Source organism: Armigeres subalbatus, chromosome 3, assembly GCF_024139115.2.
Source record: "Armigeres subalbatus isolate Guangzhou_Male chromosome 3, GZ_Asu_2, whole genome shotgun sequence".
Lineage (NCBI taxonomy): Eukaryota > Metazoa > Arthropoda > Insecta > Diptera > Culicidae > Armigeres > Armigeres subalbatus.
The window spans coordinates 66,471,003-66,490,740 of record NC_085141.1 but is presented as its reverse complement, the minus strand read 5'-3'; the positions used below and the strand labels follow the sequence as shown (position 1 = coordinate 66,490,740).

The following is a 19,738-nucleotide window of genomic DNA, read 5'->3' as shown; positions in this document are numbered from 1 at the left end:
CATCCATTTCGTTACATAATCAAGATAAATATACTGCCGGTAATCGTAAGTAGATCGCAAGTCGAGCACGGCTTTATTAAACCGGTTTCGGTGAGTGGCAATATAAAGGCTCCCTTAGGCGATTCTATCGGCGATGTTCTGTTTACGTTTCCATACCAACGGCGACGGAATCGTAGCCGTCAAGCAATAGAATCGTGTCTCGATTGTAGCCGTTTCGATCCCGATACCTAGTATAAAAAGACGAAAACAAAAGAATCAAACCCCACAAAAACCAACACCAGGGGCTAGTGTAACGGCGGTAGTCTACTAACAAGCTGGCCAACTGTGGGAACCAACCGGATCCAACCTCTCTCTTCCAAATTTACCACACCGAACATCCACTGTTTGCTTCGACAGTTGTACTTAGAGTATACAATTAACCTCGGGCTGCAAAGTAGTGAACAAATCCGTCTTAGAAAGGAGGATGTGGGAGGAAAGCAGATAGAATGAAAGATTTTGATATGATTATACATTGCCAATTAATATTCTACATTTGTGTGCAACTATGGGTACGCGGATGAGAAATAGAAAGATGTTGAAACACCGAAACTAAGAGGGAGCTCGCTCAAAATAGATCAGCAGGAACATTCAAAAGCCTCCATCTTCCAACGGGAATGGAACATAGTGATAGCTACCGGTGTCAGTTCTCCTGTGAACCAATCAGGACAGCTGTTGGTATTGCAGCTCCGATTCAGTTCCTCACGCAATCCTTGGGAGCAGAACTCGTCGCTTATCCGGTAACCTTCCGGAGACGAGAGACAGCTAGCGGTACGGTATTGCACTCCGCCACCACACGTTTGCGAACACTGCGGCATTACGAAGGTTTCGTTGAAGTACAAGGGACGAACACAAACACGTAAGCATTGATGATATTTTACAGTCGGTTCGATTCGGGACATAGCACATTACGGAAGTATTCCCCCAACCCATGCATTTGCAAGGCATGTGAAATAAAGAAACAGAACAATAGAAAGAAAAACGGCTGATTATAAAGACGAACGTAGTATCCAAATTAGTAGTACAAGATTTGGCAATTTTGATGTATGAAATTTACCGGTTGCCAATCGTTGTACATCCAAGTTGCTTCCGGACATGGGCCGTGACATTTTTCTGTAGTGATCGGTCTAGGGATGTTTGCACAATACGTTTGATCAACGACATTGGTTTGTTTAGCTTTGATATACCGTTGGACGCATTGGTACTGGACGTTCATGATGCCTTCTCCGCACGCATTGGAGCACTTAGAACCGGAAGCCTGCCATCTGTAGACGAACGATTTAAGTCTTCAATACCGAAAGCTCTAATACAAGTCGGCTTCATACTACTCACTCAAACTTACACTCCACATTGCAAGGCTCATAGTCATCGAAAGGCTTAGCACTGTTCCGACAAAAAGAGATTGCCCTTTCCTTGCCCGTTTCAATATCAAAGCATCCAGCCTTCCGATGGCGCTTACCTGAGCATCCTTGGTCACATTCGCTCCATTCGGACATTTTCCATTGATAATTAACGATAGTATTCTGGCTAGGATTTGGATGCATATAAAAAGGCGTATTGGACGCCTTTACTATAGGCTTATCGATAGGAATGGTAAAGCTGTACTCGACAATGTTCTCACTGACGTGTCTCATTTTCGAAAAGTAGACCAATTCGACTATTAGGTCCTGCTTCAAGGGTCGTCCGTAGTCCGATCGTATTGTTTCTATCTCTTCATCTGGGCCATTGTATTCCAGCATGACACCAGCAAAAAGTCGTTTTTTGAAACCGGGCCCAACCGTTGTTTTCGGTGTATTAAAAATGTAATCGTAGTTTACGTCTCGTAACGCTGGAATCGGATAATACGTTTAATACGTTAAATATTTATGCGAACAAAACCGGTACAAAGTAAAATATCCAAATTCGCTTTGAAAAACGGCACACTCACCTAAATAGTTACCGTCATCTTTATAGCCGCGTTGAAAAATAATAATGTTCGTGGCTCCGCGAGGTATCCTCACAATTTTTTGAGGTTTTTTATTCGAGTAGTTCATTTTGGAGTAGGAGAACTTCCCACTAACATTGTCGCATGTATCGTTGTTCCCTCGGCAAACTCCACATTTATCCATTGTAGCATCGGAGTCGAACACGTAATCGCAACCAGCTCGTCTGCAATGCCCATTGATACACATGTCGTACGACTCGTGAGGATGCGTGCAAGGCGTACCGTCCTTTACCTTGTCTCGCAACAAGAAGTAATTGTTCGAATGCTTTACCCGACAGAACAGCTTGCACTGATCTTCGGCCTTGACTCCGTATTTCGGGATCCATATGACATTTTTCTCAAGCCCAGGGATCTCGAAGTTTTTACCATCCAGTTCGTGGCACTGTTCTTCCCGGAAGTCCAACGTGCCTTCCGGACAATCCTGCGTATTGCACGATCTGTATTGCATTCGCATACCGGTGCAGTACTTGCCGCCGTTCGCTGGTGGAGGGGAGTCACAACTCCGCGTCGAAGTTTGCACTCCACCACCACAGCTGCGGCTACATTCGCTAAACCTACAAATGCGGTGAAGGATACACTTATTTCGCAATGTACTTTCCTAGCAGCTAGTACCCGATACTTACGCACTCCACTGGCCCCAAACACCGTCCTGCGGCTGTAGTGCCTCCCGGTTCACGTATACGCATTGTCCCTTCTGGCACCACTGGTTCTCGCCGCAGCTCGTGCCGTCCGCCCAAGGCATGTGTTGAGTCCGGCAACCCAGCAGTTCGTCCCCATTGTTACACCAAAGCCGTTCGCAAACCGGCATGTACGAGCAAATGCGTGAGCCATTCCCGAATACAAGCTCGCACTGTTGATTGTTGGTGAACTTTTCGCCGGCTAGCTTCGTGTGCGATGATGACGGTTCGATAAGGTCCGTTTGCGGTTTGCTCAACATACAGTCGCCGCGGTTTTGTCTGTAAAAAGGTAGAAAAACACAGTATTAAAAGATGCCAATAACATGCGGAAACGATGCGTGGGCTGTAAAGACTAATATTTCACTTTCACTTTTGATAAGAAGCTCCGGAAGCTCGGAGATGAAACTAAAATTGTTGCCAGTAAACAAGGTAACACTGCCAAAAGTATGGAAGCGCAAAAATAAGTATTGCAACATCAACTTTGAGTATTACCAAGTGTTTAGCATCTCTTCAGAACTCCTATACATTTGAAAGTAAAATTCTATTCGGTGAAATAAAATAACGAACAAGCGCTTAATTTTAACTGAACAAGCACTTAATTGTAACTGAAATCTTGTTGAATTTTAACTAGAATTGATAGTACACGTTGATTGTAATCACTCGGTAATACGGTTTGCACTCATGATCGGCAAAATTAAGATCTGATAGATTTCGGTAAAGCTCATCTTTCAAAAATCAAACTTTTAGATGAACATCACACATGCTCGAAAAAAAAGCACAGAATCATTAAATTTGTATACATGACAGAATCGAAAATTTTAACCAAAAATTATGTGAAGTGTAAAATATTTACGTTACCAGCAGATTGTAATCTGTTTTCAAGTCAATTCAGAAAGTTGCTTTTCCGCGCGGGTTATCGGTTTTGCTGGATATCATCGTGTGCTCGTTATCAGCATCAGCAGCCGTCAAAAAAAATTGTTTAAAAATCTTAATACAGCAGCCACACAATGATTTTCCATTTATATATTACAGACGCCATCCTTGTAAATAATTTTCTGCAGCAACTACCCGTCGACGGCCGCCACTGGAAAAAAAAAATTCTCTCAATGCCCCTCTCCAGTCACTAACAGTAGTAAAATGAAAGTAAGAATTTTGCGAGAAAATTTCACTTGTGCGGCATTTCACTGCTCCCACACACGATAATATTTCTGCAGCAACCACTGCCGACGGCCATCATTGTTGGATGAATTTTGAAATCTTGATGATATTGTTGATGACGGCCGCACGATTATTTGGCGACGACCGCCAATTACGCGAGAGAACACCACAGATGTCGATGCTGGGTCTGCTCTCCGAAGAATCTTGAACTAACTGGCTTGCACGCGCTGGTTGCTGGTTGCGATGCTGGGACCGTATTGGACCACTCTTTGCAAAATCCCGAACAAAATGACTTGCGCGCGCAAGAAAGCTGCTTTCTTGTATATAATGAAGTAAGCTGATAAGCTCCGCCTCTTCGTCGTGAGTGCACATAAAATTTGCACCCATAACGACTAACAAAAGAGCGGAGCACATGGGATCACTATATTGGGTCATTCCAGTTCGAGACAGCAACACGTACGGACGTGTTTTTTGCTCGCGCATTTTTTCGAAGTGTTTTTTCTCGTTCTTTCGCTGTTTACGTTTTCGCTTGTCGCGTTGGCGTTATTTTCTCCCGGACCCGTCATGGGAGACTCGGTGGCCGATTCGGTCGCTGGAAAAGTGCCTAAGCGCACTGCTCTTGGAGGCGCGGGTAACCCCTCCAAGCAGCTTTTGCAGAGCAACGTGTTCTCGCCGTTGCCGCTTGATGACGCCGGCAATCCGCCGAAAAGAGGAAGAAGCAGCAATCGCAGCTGCCGCAGGTGCAACCGGAGCGGAAGGAGAAGTGCCCGCCCGTGTTTGTGAAGGGCGATCCGCCGGATTTACGACCAAAATTCGCCAGCTGATCGCTAAGGGGCTGAAATGTACTTTTCGGCTCTGCAGCGAGGGCGTGAAAGTGATGCCGGCCAACAGGGACCATCATCAATCCGTCGTGGAGTTCCTCGAGGTCCACAAGTATGAGTACTACACTCATGACCACCCCGGCACGAAGCCGCTCAAGGCCTTGCTGCGAGGACTTCACGACATGAAGGAGGAAGAGCTCCAAGCAGAGCTTGAAAGTTGCGGACTGAAGCCAGTAGCCGTCCACAAGCTCGCTCGTCACGACAAGGCGAGGAAATATCGCGACCAGCTTTACCTGATCCATCTGGAGCACGGTTCCACTACCTGGAAGGACCTGAAGCTGGTTGGCGTTATAAATTACACCGTCGTTGACTGGGAGCGATATCGGCCAGTGCACCGCGATGTCACGCAATGCACCAACTGCTTCAATTTCGGGCACGGCACCAGGAACTGCCGCATGAAGCCGCGCTGCAACAAGTGTGGCGAACCCCATCCGACTGACGAGTGCGACAAAATGGAGGTGGCCGATCCCAAATGCGCCAACTGTGGCGACAAACATCGGGCCACCACAAAGGGCTGCCCAAAGCGAGCCGAGTTCCTGGAAATCCGGAAGAAGGCTTCCACCAGGACCATTCCGAAGAAGAACCGTGTTCCTGTAATCAACGAGGTGAACTTTCCAGCTATCCCGGCTCCCCGTCGTGTGATTCCAATACTCCCACCGCTACAGCCGCACAAGCGACTGGCAGCGGCAGCTGCATCGGTTCAAGCTCCAGCATCGTCGGCACCATCCACCAGCGAATGGCCCCGCTTCCTCCTCCTGGGTTCCGTCGGCAGTCGGAGAACGAAGCCGTCCCACCGGAAGAATCTGCCCCGCTGTACACTCCGGAGCAACTGATGCCGATCTTCGCGCAGCTCGCCACTCGACTGCGCGGCTGCAAAACCCGATTCGACCAGGTCTTCACACTTGGCATGTTCATCATTGAAAATGGCTGCTAGGGTGGGCCTGGTCAACTGGAACGCTTGCTCGCTAAAGAGCAAAACAATCGAGCTGAAGGATTTCCTTGAGGAGAAGGAAATAGACGTGGCGTTCATCACCGAAACGCACCTAAAACCGGAGGTGAACATCAACATCCCGGACTTCCGCATCGTGCGACTCGACCGGCCGACCAGGGAGGTGGTGTGGCCATCGCTCTTCGCTACAAAATCAACTGTCGTCTGCTTCCAAGCTTCCAGCTCAGTGTCATTGAGGCCATCGGTGTCGAAATCACCACTTCGGTCGGCACAATCGCGCTCATCGCGGCGTACTGTCCAACGCAAGCCAAAGCCGGCGATGGATCATCGGCTGCCCTTCGGAGGGACATCGTCAAGCTGACGCGGAGGCAAGGCCAGTATATCATTGCCGGCGACTTGAATGCCAAACATCAAGCCTGGGGCAACAGTCGCGGCAATCGAAACGGCACCATCTGGAGCAACGACATGGCGGAAGGCCACTACACGATCCTGAGCCCGGATTCCCTGACTCGGCTGAGTCGGTCCGGTGCCCACGCAACGCTCGACCTCTACGTAACAAACCTGAGTGACCACGTCTCGCAGCCGGTTGTATACCAGGAGCTCAGTTCGGATCACTATCCGGTGGTGGCGGAACTGGGCTCCTCGGTCAATCGGCACCAGCAGTTACGGCGGAACTACCACCGAGTGAACTGGCAGCGTTTCCAGCAGTGCGTCGATAACACCGTCGACTACGAGGTGCGTCCGGAGACGCCGGAAAGTATCGACCGCCAGCTGTGCGCTATCGAGGAGGCGATCACGGCGGCCCGAGAGCAACACGTACCGACGGCTCGGCAGGTAAGCAACTCCTTAAACATCGATACACTCACCAAAGATTTGATTCGATTGCGGAATGTCACTCGCAGGCAGTTTCAGCGTACTGGACTGCCTGAGCTTAAGGCACGCTGCAATCGAATCACAAAAATTATCAAGGCCAGAATGGTGGACCTCAGAAATAACGACTTCTCGAATAAGATCCGCTCTCTCCCAGATTATGCTAAGCCGTTCTGGAAAATGACCAAAATTCTAAAATCCAAGCCTCGGCCCATTCCACCTTTGATCCCACTAGACAATAATGGCTCTAAGGATCGCTTGATAACTCCTGCAGAGAAGGTCGCTGAAATAGGTCGTCACTTCGTCAGCTCACACAATCTTGGGCAGAACATCGTCAGTCCACACGAAGCAGCCGTCAACGAGCATGCTAACAACATCCATTTGATTCCCAACGACTTCTCGGAGGAGTTGGAGATCTCAGCTGACGAATTGACGGCATATATCAAATCGTCGAAGAACATGAAGGCCCCAGGCTTCGACAGCATCCTGAATCTCGAGCTCAAACACATGAGTGCTCCGTTCTTTGAGCACCTCTCGCTGATCTTTAATCAGTGTCTCCGGCTTAGCTACTTCCCATCGTCCTGGAAGTCAGCGAAAGTCATCCCCATCCGGAAGCCTGGGAAGGATCCTTCCTCCCCAAAAGTTATCGACCCATCAGCCTTCTCTCAGGGTTATCCAAGCTATTCGAAAAGCTATTCATCATCGGTTACTTGAGTCTGCCGAAAATCTCAACATCTTGCTCGAGGAACAGTTTAGTTTCCGACGCGGTCGGTCAACTGTACACCAACTGACCTGAGTTACCAACGTCCTCAGACGGAACAAGTTTGTCTCGAAAACATCCGCCATGGCCTTTACTCGATGTCGAGAAGGCATTTGACAATGTATGGCATGATGGCCTGGTGTACAAACTACAACGCTACAATCTTCCCAGCTACCTGGTGAAAATCATCAACAATTACCTGTCGGCAAGGACATTCCGGGTCTCAATCAGCGGAGCGAGTTCCAATGCGCACAACATCGTCGCAGGCGTTCCCCAGGGCAGTATCCTTGGGCCCCTGCTTTTCAATCTGTTCACCTCCGACATGCCAGAACCTCCAGAAGGCGGCATTCTGTCTCTGTTCGCAGATGACACATCCATCGTCTACAACGGTAGAGTGATCAGAGCGCTAGTGGCAAAACTCCAACGAGGCTTGGATGCCCTGACAGAGTACCTCACCAGCTGGAAGATCTGTATCAACGCGGCGAAGACCCAGGTCATCATTTTCCCCACTCCAAATCCCTAAACTTGTTCCGCCTGGGGACTGTAAAATCATCCTCAATGGCACGACCGTGGAATGGGCCAATGAGGCCGGCTACCTTGGCTTGAACCTCGACAGCAAGCTTATTTTCAGGCAACAGGTTGACAAAACGGTGACAAAGTGTAACGTCTTGTTGAAACTACTGTACCCTTTGATCAACCGCCGGTCGTCATTGTCCCTGAAAAATAAGCTTGCTGTCTACAAGCAAATCATCCTCCCTGTGATCGAATATGGCATGCCGGTCTGGGAGAGCTGCGCTAAAACCCACCACCTCAAACTTCAACGGGTCCAAAACAAATTCCTGAGGATGATCCTCAACACCCCTCCCAGGACAAGAACATCCGAGGTCCACCGTCTGGCCGGAATAAAAACCTTACATGAACGCTTTGGTGAGTGTAAAGAAAAGTTTAGGGTCCGTTGCTTGCATTCGGATCAGGCTCCAATTAGGGCGCTAGTTCCAATCTAGGTTATCAAATTTCTTATTGTAAATATTAGTGTACATAGTAGTTAGGTTATCAAATTTAAAAAAACACACCAGCGCCTCCTAAAGGCCGTCATGATATATCATATTAACACTTAAATAACAATGTAAACATAAAAATTAAAATTGAAGTTGGAGGGCCAAGCCGGCCGAGCACTGTACATGTAAAAAATAATTGTAGAACAGAAAATGAAACAATAAAGAAGAATTTTACTACTACTAGGATCACTATATTGAATACAAGAAAGCAGCTTTCCCACGAGCGCGGGTCATTTCGTTCGAGATTCTACGGAGAGCGGTCCCTGCATCGGCATCAGTGGCAGTCGTCGGAGTTTGTTGTGTCCAGCGGATGGCGGCCCCAGCATCGGGATCGGTGCTGCTCGTCGTGTTGCTGCAGAATTATCGTCGCGTGGCCTTCGTCAGAAATATTTAAGTGAAATTTCTGTAAATCGTGGGGTGTCGAGTGACCATCTGCAACAATCGTCAGCGGATCTGTATCGAGACGTATAAACCGGCCTATCTCAGGATCAAGATTTTAAATGGAAGACCCATTGTCTGACCCATGTGTGACGAATATTCTTAACAGGGACAGAAATGATAATTTTTTCATATCATTTGGCGTAGCTGCCGTGCCCTGATGAATTTTGGACTCAAGAATGGACGAATTAATTTGGTGAGCATGTTCCAGTTATATTATGTTGTATTTCATTGATGCCCCATACATAAAAACTAAATACGCACAGGGCATCGTTTGCTGCTATTGCCGCGGATATTGTGGGAGTCCCAAATATCCGGTTCAAGCGTTAGCGGGCAACGGTGGCTCTTCTCGACCTTCTACTCCCTGAGTAGTTACTACGAATGAGGGCGTCCTTGTGAAGTTTTGCTGTACCTGTTATGAAGAACTAGTGCATCCCATTCCCCACACTTTCTGAAGAAATGTTTTTTCAGAAGTGAATCCTTTTTGTAGTGCTAGTTTTCGTAACAAAAAGGGCACCATTACGGAGCATAAGTATACTACTTAACCAACGCCCCCAGATGGGTGAGGGATAGAGGATGAAGCACACAGCACACAGGGACAGAAATGATGATTTTGATGAATTTGATGACGCTGTCGGAGGTGGCTACTGCAGTAATTCTATCGTCGTGGTAGCTTTTCTAACCATTTGGCTTTGAAAAATTTCTCGCAAGTATCAAACATTTGGTTTTCACTCAAGTGAAAATTTTTAGTTAGTAGTTGTAAATTCTCAACAAGGTTTCAAGAAGCGTAAATCGGTTTTTCTCAAAACATCCATTTGAAACGGAAAAGAGTTAGATTAAGACGAAATTTCTTCAAAGTAAGTAAAGTAAGTAAGTAAGTAAAGTTTTAACTGTAAAGTAACTAGTTTGCTGCACAAAAATTATTGATCGCGCTATCGTCTGAAGTCATTCAGCAATTTAAAGAGAAATCGTTTCGCAAATTCAAGCATCAAATTTAAATACGGGAAATCGAACCCTCTTCTATGTATACACGTTAAAAAATAACCTTATATATTATGGCAAAAAAACATTCGAAAATACTTATACTCTTCATTATGCCACCTAATGAGCCCGCGTATCAAAAAACTAATAACATTCATAAGTTAATGAAAAGTATAAGTTTCCGAATGTATGTGGCTAATGCGATGTATAAGTTTTTTGTTATACATGTCATTAAGCGCCTGCTTTGGCAAAAAATTATAAGAAATATTAATAATAAACAACATTAAATTTTTTTACGTCTAGTAATAGTCCTGACGAAGGACCGATTTTTTAAAATGTTCGGTTTTGCAATTACAAACAGCATGCGAGCAAATTACAATCGATTTCACGTGAGTGCTGTTCCTACTGACGACGAGTTTTCTGCAGCAACCACCGCCGACGGCCGCCATTGTTGGATGAATTTTCACTTTCACTTTGTTGAACATTCTCCTCTGTATATAATGGTGGTTCTGACAAAGGACCGATTAATTTTAATTGTGCCACTCGAACGCCGTCCGATGATTCGTTGCTACGGACGCCGGTAGGTACATGCTCCGTGAAATTTTGACCGTAAATGATGCGCTACTGACGCCACCGACACGAAAATGATCTTCTGCCAACCGTAAAGGACAAAAATAAATTTCAAAAATCCATCGAAAGATAAAGGCGCTATCAACGCTTGAAATCTTACATCATTTCGTGACGGTCCCCAATTTTCAAATTTGCATTTTGCACCCTGTATCAGAGTCTTCCCCTTAGACGTAGTTTACGTCAAACTGCCATTGGCAAGCAACCAAAAAATTGTAAAAAACCGCTAATCTATAAATAACTGTTATTTTATTCTAGTGAAATCATAATTCTTGATGAAACTGGAAGCAAGAAGCCATATAAATTACCCAAGAAGCATGTTCGTATCTAACTGAGGCAGCTGCTGATTATGCATGGTCCGAAGAATCATACCAAACTACACTTGGAGTGTTAACGACTTAAAAAGTGTTCGTATTCACCCAATCCAGTTGAAAGCCAAGGACTGTTTCCGAAAGGAGACGTCCTTTGCATTGGAGGGCTTAACTGCTTATCACGTTCAAAGATAAATTTTATGTAAAAATGAAGTGAAATTCTAAATAGCCGTTTTCCGGTTTTAAGGTCACTCATTACGGAATCCAAGTTTCAAAGTGCTCGCGTTTTCAGGGGCACACCACTCGATACGGAAGCAACGCAAAACTGTAATTTTTATTTTTTCACGAATGCTGCGACGCAGCAAAGCTAAATCAACAAAAATGACAGTTGTGTGCCGCCTCCGTATCAAGTGGTGTGCCCCCGAAAACGCGGGCACTTTGAAACTTGGATTCCGTGAAGAGTGTCCTTAACAGCAAAAAATGACCATGATGCCCCACTCTAATACATATCCCAGTCAACATTTTGGTACCTATAACTTTTGGTATAGATTCTTATATAAGAACCAACTTAATCGTATATAATGCACAGATTGGCTATATACGTACCAAAGTGGAGGCGATGTAGATAATACTCGTATACGAGTTTTATTTCACGATTTACGATTAAACATTAAAATATATAATAAAAAATCTAACTATCTTACCATCACTATCAAAATCTTAACATCCACCGCACCACACTGCACACCTTGAAGTGAATCGAATTTTTGTCCAACGTAAACTACACAAAGATGTAAAGATAACTGCTTGAAGTTTCTAATTTGAAGTTTCTAATTTGCACTGAAGTGGTTTCGATTGTATTACGGTTCACATAGACATTCATTCGTACTGATATAGGTTTTTGCAAGGAATATAAGTTAATACGAGTTCTTATTCGCACAATTACGATTGATTTTTAGTAAGTATATCCGTAAGACAGATTTTTGAATCTAAGTAACATTTGGTGTTAGTTCTTTTATGCATATGGGTTTTAGAGAGGTTTTATTATTACAGCGTTTTCAATTCTTTTTTCTGCAAAGGAAAAAAGTTGATAACTTTGAATATATCCAACCAAAACGTATTAAATTGTTGCTGGACATAGTTTTATTATAGCAAAATTGAATAAGTTCCTTAAATTGATTATTACTCATTTCACATTGAATGGAGAAATAAACCAAGATAAATACTCAACTGTAAATAATTGATCTGTAATAATTCTTTTATGGCTTGAAAGTTTAAATAGATTAATTTACTTACTTCAACTTTATCATTCGAGCAATTTGAATACATATGCCAATAGCCTTATCTCTTTACCAATCACATTTGGCACCATAACTGTATCAGCCAGACAGAGAGATCCTTTTGGAAAAATCATGGTTGTCGTAATATGACCAGTGACCACTGTCTTTCACAGGAGTGAACATGATCAGCATTTTAACTTTGTTGATAAAACAGACATAGTAACAGACACCGTTACTCCATTCGAGAACCAACATATGTGCTTTACTTAACACCAACTACATTTCGTGTTTGCACGACCCTTTTTATGGTAGACTATACAAAAATGATGTTTTAGAATAACTAATCAAATTGTTCATCAATTCCATCTCAAATCGTATGAATTTAAGCATTTTATATCGAGATACATTCGAAACAAAAAGTGGGGATCATGTGTATCTAGTTTCCCCTACATATTTGAATTTAACAAAATATCGATTCCAGCTTGAAGTTGTCCACATATTTACTTTGGAAATTTCAATGGATATCAATCCTCCTTAAAATTGTTTAGTTGCTGTTACCTAACTTTTCACTTTATGCCAGAAAACTTCACCGAAATGCAACTCATCAAACAACCGTTATTCGCTCGAGAGCTTCGTGTGCATCTGACGAGCGAAGTTGATGCATTCCACTATTGCCCAAAATGTTTTTGTTCGAAAAAACCTCCCATGAAAAATTCCTCTACCAGAGATCGTCACCACCAAACTCGTTGCCATCATTTGTGCGTCCTAAGGGCCATCATCTGTATTTCAAACAACATGAATCACATCCCATTCGCCTTTTGATGCATGCCGTAGGACAATACCTCTCAAATAATCGCATCGGTGCATCAGAAAGTGCGTGTCTTTCGAAAGACTCTTCATTAGGGTGTGTCAAAATAAATCAAAAACTCAGTTCAATCAAAGTTAATTGCCAATTTCCGGGGATTAAACCACCCGACTTGGACATTAACTTACAATGTTGTGAAAACTCATATGTGAATATGTACATTATGTGGAAGATATTGATTTGGAAAATGTATTGGAGGTAACCACTTTCCCTTCGATGGGACTCGAACCCATGACCCTACAGTACGCTAGACTGGTGCTTTAACCAACTAAGCCGACGGAGGTCCTTCGTAGCTTAGTTGGTGACATTTTCACATATGAGTTTTCACAACAAATCAAAAACTTTTTAATAGGGGTTATTCGTATCAGTGGAGTATTTTCTAAAAGTTTTATAAAATTTTGAAAGCTAATGTGATAATTAGTAGGAAAAATCGGCCCTCCGTAGCCTAGCGGTAAAATGCGAGGCTATGAAGCAAGACCCCACTGAGGGTGGCTGGGTTCGATTCCCGTTGCATGAATGCACTTCAGCGGTGTGAAATGCCGTTAATAAAAACAAACAAACAAACAAACATCAGCGTGTTAGCCTCATGATATACGAATGCAAAAATGATAACTTGGCTTAGAAACCTCGCGGTTAATAACTGTGAAAGTGTTGAATGTGAACACTAAGCAGCAAGGCGGCAATGTCCCAGTGGGAGATGTAATGCCAATAAGAAGAAGAAGAATATGCGATTTTGGATAGTAATCTGACTATTTTCTACAGATTCTTAAACAATATATTTTTATTTTTAAAATATAGTCGGACTCACCAGCGTTTCAATAATCATCCTCACTATACATTCAGATGATCTTTTCTTTCTATGAAGGTGACAGCTTTGCTTTTAAAAAAACGTATATTCATGTCATCTGACTAATTTTATCAGAAGTCACTCTAAATTCACATTGTTTAACTTATAACATTGTCTACATCAATGAAACCCATCTTCTGGCCACCCTGTTACGCATGGAAGATCATGCCACTGCCATCTACGTTCAAGGTGTAATTGATTTCGATAAAAGTTGCTCCTTCAATCACTATCTTGCCGTTTACACACGATGAAATTAATGCAACTTGATGGGCTGCATTAATTCTTGCAATCTCAGCTGCAGCCGCGCGGCAGCAGCGTGATGCACGCGAGATGAGTCGTGTTTCGTGTTCCTCTCGGTCACTTTCTTGTCGCCTGGTCAACAGTGTTGAGTGACAGTTTTCGGTTGGGTCAATCACGCGAATGTTTTCTACCTTCCTTCTTCGGGGCGAAAGTGCCATGCCGACAAAGCCGCTGAGGACGACGCATGTCCAGTTTGTTTTGCTGCGATCGTTATCGGAATGTTTTATGGGAGTTGAAAATTTCGATATGCAATATTGAAGACAAATGGGTATCATTTGCGGTTACCGTTATGTGACTTTCGGGGGATTAAATCAATCAAACTACATGAGAGTTCATCCCTAGGAGGCATGCTCTCCTTCAAGTTCAGGCCTACTGCATTGAGTACAGGGTATATGGCTCAAACATATGGCCTAATATGCTACGGTTGGGCACCTTTATCGTTATAAATCTTCATATACACAGGATTTTGTTTTTACACGATTTTTTTTCGCTCGTATTTTTGATCGTGTGACTTTTGCCACCAATCTCTTCGCAACATGTTTCAAAAAATCCAGAATAAATCAAAGAGAAATCACATGACAATTATTATACGTTAAACATTTAGGATGAGTGGAAAATTGAGAAAATGTAAATCGTGTAAAAACAGAATCCAGTGTATTGCAGTTTCAACCAAAAATATTCCCCCAGACGGGTTCTTTACTTCTGGTTTTGACGCCAAACAGCAAAAAACGACGAAAAAGTCCACAATATCTCATTGAAACCAACGAAAGTTTCTAGCGAAATGGACAAAATGTTGACCCATTGCCCACTTGAGACGAGTGATTGTTGATTTCGAACAAATGAAAGATAAAGATGAGTTGCTGTTTATATTACAAGCAATTTTGTTTGCGTTGAATAAAGGCAACATGCAAACAAATAGAGAAAATTAAAACATCTTATTGAGTGTGGATTCTAATTGGTTGCATGTAAGATATTACTACACTTACTGTGAGAGTATGTTCTAGATGCTAACGAAAATCCTATTATATGATTCGATTATTTAGTATATTTGCATATGAACAGGTTCAGAATAATGAAAACTGTCTTAAAAACTTAGGTTCAGCCCAATAGGGTTGTACGCAAAGGAGATGCAGGACTACATAGCTATTCGAATTAGATGGTATTTGATAACATAGTTTGTATCACTTTATTAACATTCAGCAAACTGCTCGGAGGTCAACCGCCGAAGAAGCTGAATAGCAGCTCCCAGTTGGATGGACCAACCGTGGAAAAGGGATTAACACTACTCATTGGCCGCATCACCGTTAGATGACGTTTTTCCTGATGACGGGTCGGTAGATGACGTTTTTCCGATTGTGTCCAAGCCCACCATCCTTGATCTGAGGATCCACGGACTCGATCATTTTCGTCTGTCCGCGTTTGCTAGTAATTAATTCAATTGTTCAAAAGTGGGTGTTACTGTGACTTTAAATGTAATTAGTTAATCAATTATTGATTTATTTATTTATTTATTTATTTATTTATTTATTATAATTCATCTGATCTGATCTGATCTTAATGAATAACGTGAAACGTTACTAATCTATATGTAGTCTTCTTATCCGATTAACAAATTGAGATGTAGTCAATCCAAAATCAAACACAGATTCAACTGATTTGAAAGCTCGTATCATCGCGCAAATGGGCTGGTTATATGCATAACGAGTTCGGTGAAATCCATGCTGCATCAAAGTGTGTTGCCTTAAAAGTCTTCCTGATGCACGAAAGTTCAGCAAAGATAAAAGATGCGGGCAGTCGACGTCTCCGTTGAGTAATTTGACGATGAACGATGCTTGCTGAATCTTGCGCCGCCGATCGAGAGTTTCGAGACCAAGTAGTTGGCATCTATCGGGATAAGCTGGTAGGTTCAATGGGTCACGCCATGGTAGACTCCTCAAAGCAAGCCGCACAAACCGTTTTTGGACTCGCTCAATTCGCAAATTCCATGCCACGTCATTTGGAGCCCACACAATTGCAGCATTTTCCAGGATGGGTCGTACAAGCGAGCAATAAAGCGCCTTGAGGCAGTGCGGCTCTGTAAATTCTCTGGCGATTTTAGAGATGAAACCGAGCTGACGGTTTGCCTTGCTAATTATTGCAGCATAATGCGAGTTGAAGGAAAGTTTTGTGTCCAATGTTACGCCAAGATCTATTGCTTGATCAACTCTGCTTAGTAGAATGTTATCTATGTAATATTCAAAAATAATCGGGTTCTTCAAACGATGAAAAGTCATTACTTCACATTTACCGACGCTTTTTTCGTGTTCGTAAAAATTTGCGATGGTAGGTAAAGAAAACCTTGCAAAGGTAAAGTTTGTTGCTCTAAAATGTGCTAACCGTGACTGTGGTAATGTGTTTTGTGTAGCCAGGGTGGCTTGATTTTCTCGCAAGCAGATTTCTTCCCGCACCCACGGGTGACGCTTGTCCCCAATGGACGGAAAATCCCCGACAACCGTCAACTGGTCGGAAGCGGACTGGTCCGTAAACAAACTGGTCCGAGGGGGACCAGGGGACCTCCACTTGGACGAAGTGCACCAGCCGGTGCTACAAACTACCGGCGAAGCAGCGTGCAACCGCCATCGCGTCGGACTCATTAAGGGCCGATGCCCACGTAGCGTTTTTTCAACGCTGCGTGCACGTGGCGTTGAAAAAACGCAGGTGTGCATCGGTGCGGCGACGCTGCGTTACCGCTTTTTCCCGATGCACACATGCGTCCTTTTAACGCCGTGTGCACGCAGCGTTGAAAAAACGCTACGTGGGCATCGGCCCTAAGGAGCAATTGCCGGGAGCGTCGACCCCACCGGCAGGTCATCAACTGGGTCAGTAAGCCACAAAACAACCGGTGAGTCACCAAACCTTTTTTGATTGGAGGGCGGCGTCCGACGAGGAGGTGCTGATAGAAATCCGAAACAATTTGTCGCTAGTCGGAGTCTGAGAACCCACTAACAATCGCGAGGGTCCGCTATCACGGACCCGTGAAAATATGGGTGCGTGATTGCTGCTATTCAAGAAGTCTGATGGCCTAGATCCGAAGAACGTGAATTCCGAGCCGTGGATCCCACGACCAATACTGCATTCAAGTATAACATCTATCACAGCGGCGGTGAAAAAGCAGAGCATGGAGTTGGTTTCGTAGTGATGGGCAAGCAGATGAAGCGAGTGATGCGGTGGAAACCCATTAGCGAACGAATATGTGTGTTGAGGATACGGGGCAAATTCTTCAATTACAGCCTAATCAACGTTTACGCACCGACAAACGATAAATCCGATGACGTGAAGGACACGTTTTATGAATGTCTTGATAAAGCCTATGGAGAGTGCCCAAAGCATGACGTGAAAATTGTTATCGGAGACGCTAACGCTCGGTAGAGAGGACTTTTTCCGTCCCATAATCGGTAGGGAGAGCCTTCACTCCGCTACCAATGACAACGGCCTACGGCTAGTAAATTTTGCTGCTGCAAGAGGGATGACCATCAGTAGCACCTACTTTGCACGAAAGAACATCCGAAAGCACACCTGGAGACACCCAAATGGTGAAACTTGCAACCAGATAGACCATGTTCTGGTGGATGGGCGCCATTTCTCGGATGTTATAGATGTGCGGACATTCAGAGGTCCGAACATTGACTCTGATCACTACCTCGTTGTCAGTAAAATTCGATCACGGTTGTCAACTGTATCGAACGAAAGATCACAGCGAACGATGCGTTACAATATCCAGCGATTGTCGGCGGAAGGAGTATCGGCTGAGTACCGCCAGAAGCTCGACGAACGGATAAGTGCAATCAACGTTAGCGACAACATCAACGATCTATGGGAGTCGATCCATGGAGCGGTGAGCACAACAGCACGAGAAGTGGTAGGCACTGCACAGAGGCGACTCAGGACGGGTTGGTTCGATGAGGAGTGTCAGAGAGTGACAGACGAGAAGAACGTTGCCAGAAGCCGGATGTTGGTATCAGATACCCGATCGAATAGAGATCGGTACAAGGAAGCAAGAGCAGCCGAAAAACGAACCCACCGCAGGAAGATAAAAGAGTACGAAGAACAAGTTATTAGTGAGGCGCAGGAAAAAATGGAGCAGAACGATATGCGGAGGTTTTACGAGTCTGTCAATGGCGTGCGGAGAAAGACAGCGCCATCTCCCGTCATGTGCAACGACCAACAAGGGAATTTGCTGATAGATAAAACTGAAGTGGCAACCAGGTGGAAGCAACACTTCGAGACTTCGTTGAATGGAGGAAGTGATGGTGCATCGGTGAACAGAATAAATATTAGCGACGATGGACAAGCTGTGGAGTCACCTACACTAGATGAGGTTAAAAAAGCTGGCAAAGAGCTGAAAAACAATAAGGCTGCGGGGAAGGACCAGCTCCCGGCTGAACTTCTCAAATATGGCAGTGAGCAGCTTTATGAAGTTCTGCACCATATTATGTCGAAAATATGGGAAGACGAGGAAATGCCTGCTAGCTGGTTGGACGGCCTCATTTGCCCTCTCTTTAAGAAAGGGCACAGACTGGAGTGCGCCAATTACCGAGGAATAACCCTCCTTGATTCGGCGTACAAAATTATGTCCCGTAGTCTGTTCAACAGATTGAGACCGCTCGAAGAGTCCTTCTTCGACGAATACCAAGCAGGTTTTCGTGAGGGACGATCAACGACGGATCAAATGTTTACCTTTACCCTGAGATAAATACTTGATAAATTCCGGGAGTACAACTTGCAGACAGTGTTGGTAAAATCACTCATAAAACTCAATCAACGATCCCTCCCGTGCGAACAAAATCGTCTGCGATTTTAAAGGAATGTATCACGCGTGAATTTTTCATGCTAAAACACGTCGTTTCACTCATTTGCCAAAAAATCGATTTTGGTTTAAAAACGCATTTTTAATCAATTTGGGGGCAATTTATTGCTCATACATGGAAGAGTATCTTTTATTTTATGTGACAAACGTCAATTCACTGTTTTTAACAAAGAAAACAAAAGAAAACTTATGATGATTCAAATGGATCATCAATGAGTTTTTAGGTGCTGAGTTGGGTGCGTTTCAACTCACGCTTGATTTGAATCGTCCATGAGTTTTGAGATTTTGAGTTTTTACCAACACTGAGACACATCATCTGTTTATTGATTTCAAGGCGGCGTACGATTCAGTGAAACGGAATGAATTATGGCAAATTATGCTAGAACATGGTTTTTCGGCGAAACTGATACGGCTGATTCGTATAACGTTGGACGGATCGAAATCAAGTGTAAGGGTTGCGGATGAAATATCGACGTCATTTGTTACCTTAGATGGATTAAAGCAGGGTGATGCACTCTCGAACCTACTGTTCAATATAGCGCTCGAGGAAGCGATTAGGAGAGCTGGTGTGCAAAGAAGTGGTACCATTATCACAAAATCGCATATGCTCCTGGGATTTGCGGACGATATCGATATTATAGGGATTGATCGCTGTGCCGTGGAAGAGGCTTTTGCGCCTTTTAAGAGGGAGACAGCGGGGATTGGACTCACGATCAATACCAGCAAAACGAAGTACATGGTCGCTGGCAATCAACGTGGGTTCATTAGTGGTGGTGGTAGCGAAATAGTGCTGGATGGTGAAAAATTTGAAGTGGTAGAAGAATTAGTGTATCTTGGAACATTAGTGACGTGCGACGTGACGTGCGATGT

At 44.2% G+C, this 19,738-nt stretch overlaps 1 protein-coding gene across 4 annotated transcripts in view; it reads right to left on the bottom strand.

Moving 5' to 3' along the window:
- LOC134219229 (A disintegrin and metalloproteinase with thrombospondin motifs 1) overlaps window positions 1-19,738 on the bottom strand; it is a 740,918-nt gene that overhangs the window by 38,299 nt on the left and 682,881 nt on the right. For 3 of the 4 annotated variants that reach the window (XM_062697927.1, XM_062697929.1, XM_062697928.1), the window contains exons 11-15: window positions 2,644-2,976; window positions 1,964-2,574; window positions 1,369-1,864; window positions 1,094-1,301; window positions 675-845 (exon numbers count right to left, since the gene is read on the bottom strand). In XM_062697927.1, coding sequence (XP_062553911.1) covers window positions 675-845; window positions 1,094-1,301; window positions 1,369-1,864; window positions 1,964-2,574; window positions 2,644-2,976 — 1,819 coding nt within the window. The remainder of the gene's footprint in view (window positions 1-674; window positions 846-1,093; window positions 1,302-1,368; window positions 1,865-1,963; window positions 2,575-2,643; window positions 2,977-19,738) is intronic. The other variant, XM_062697930.1, reaches the window with a different exon arrangement.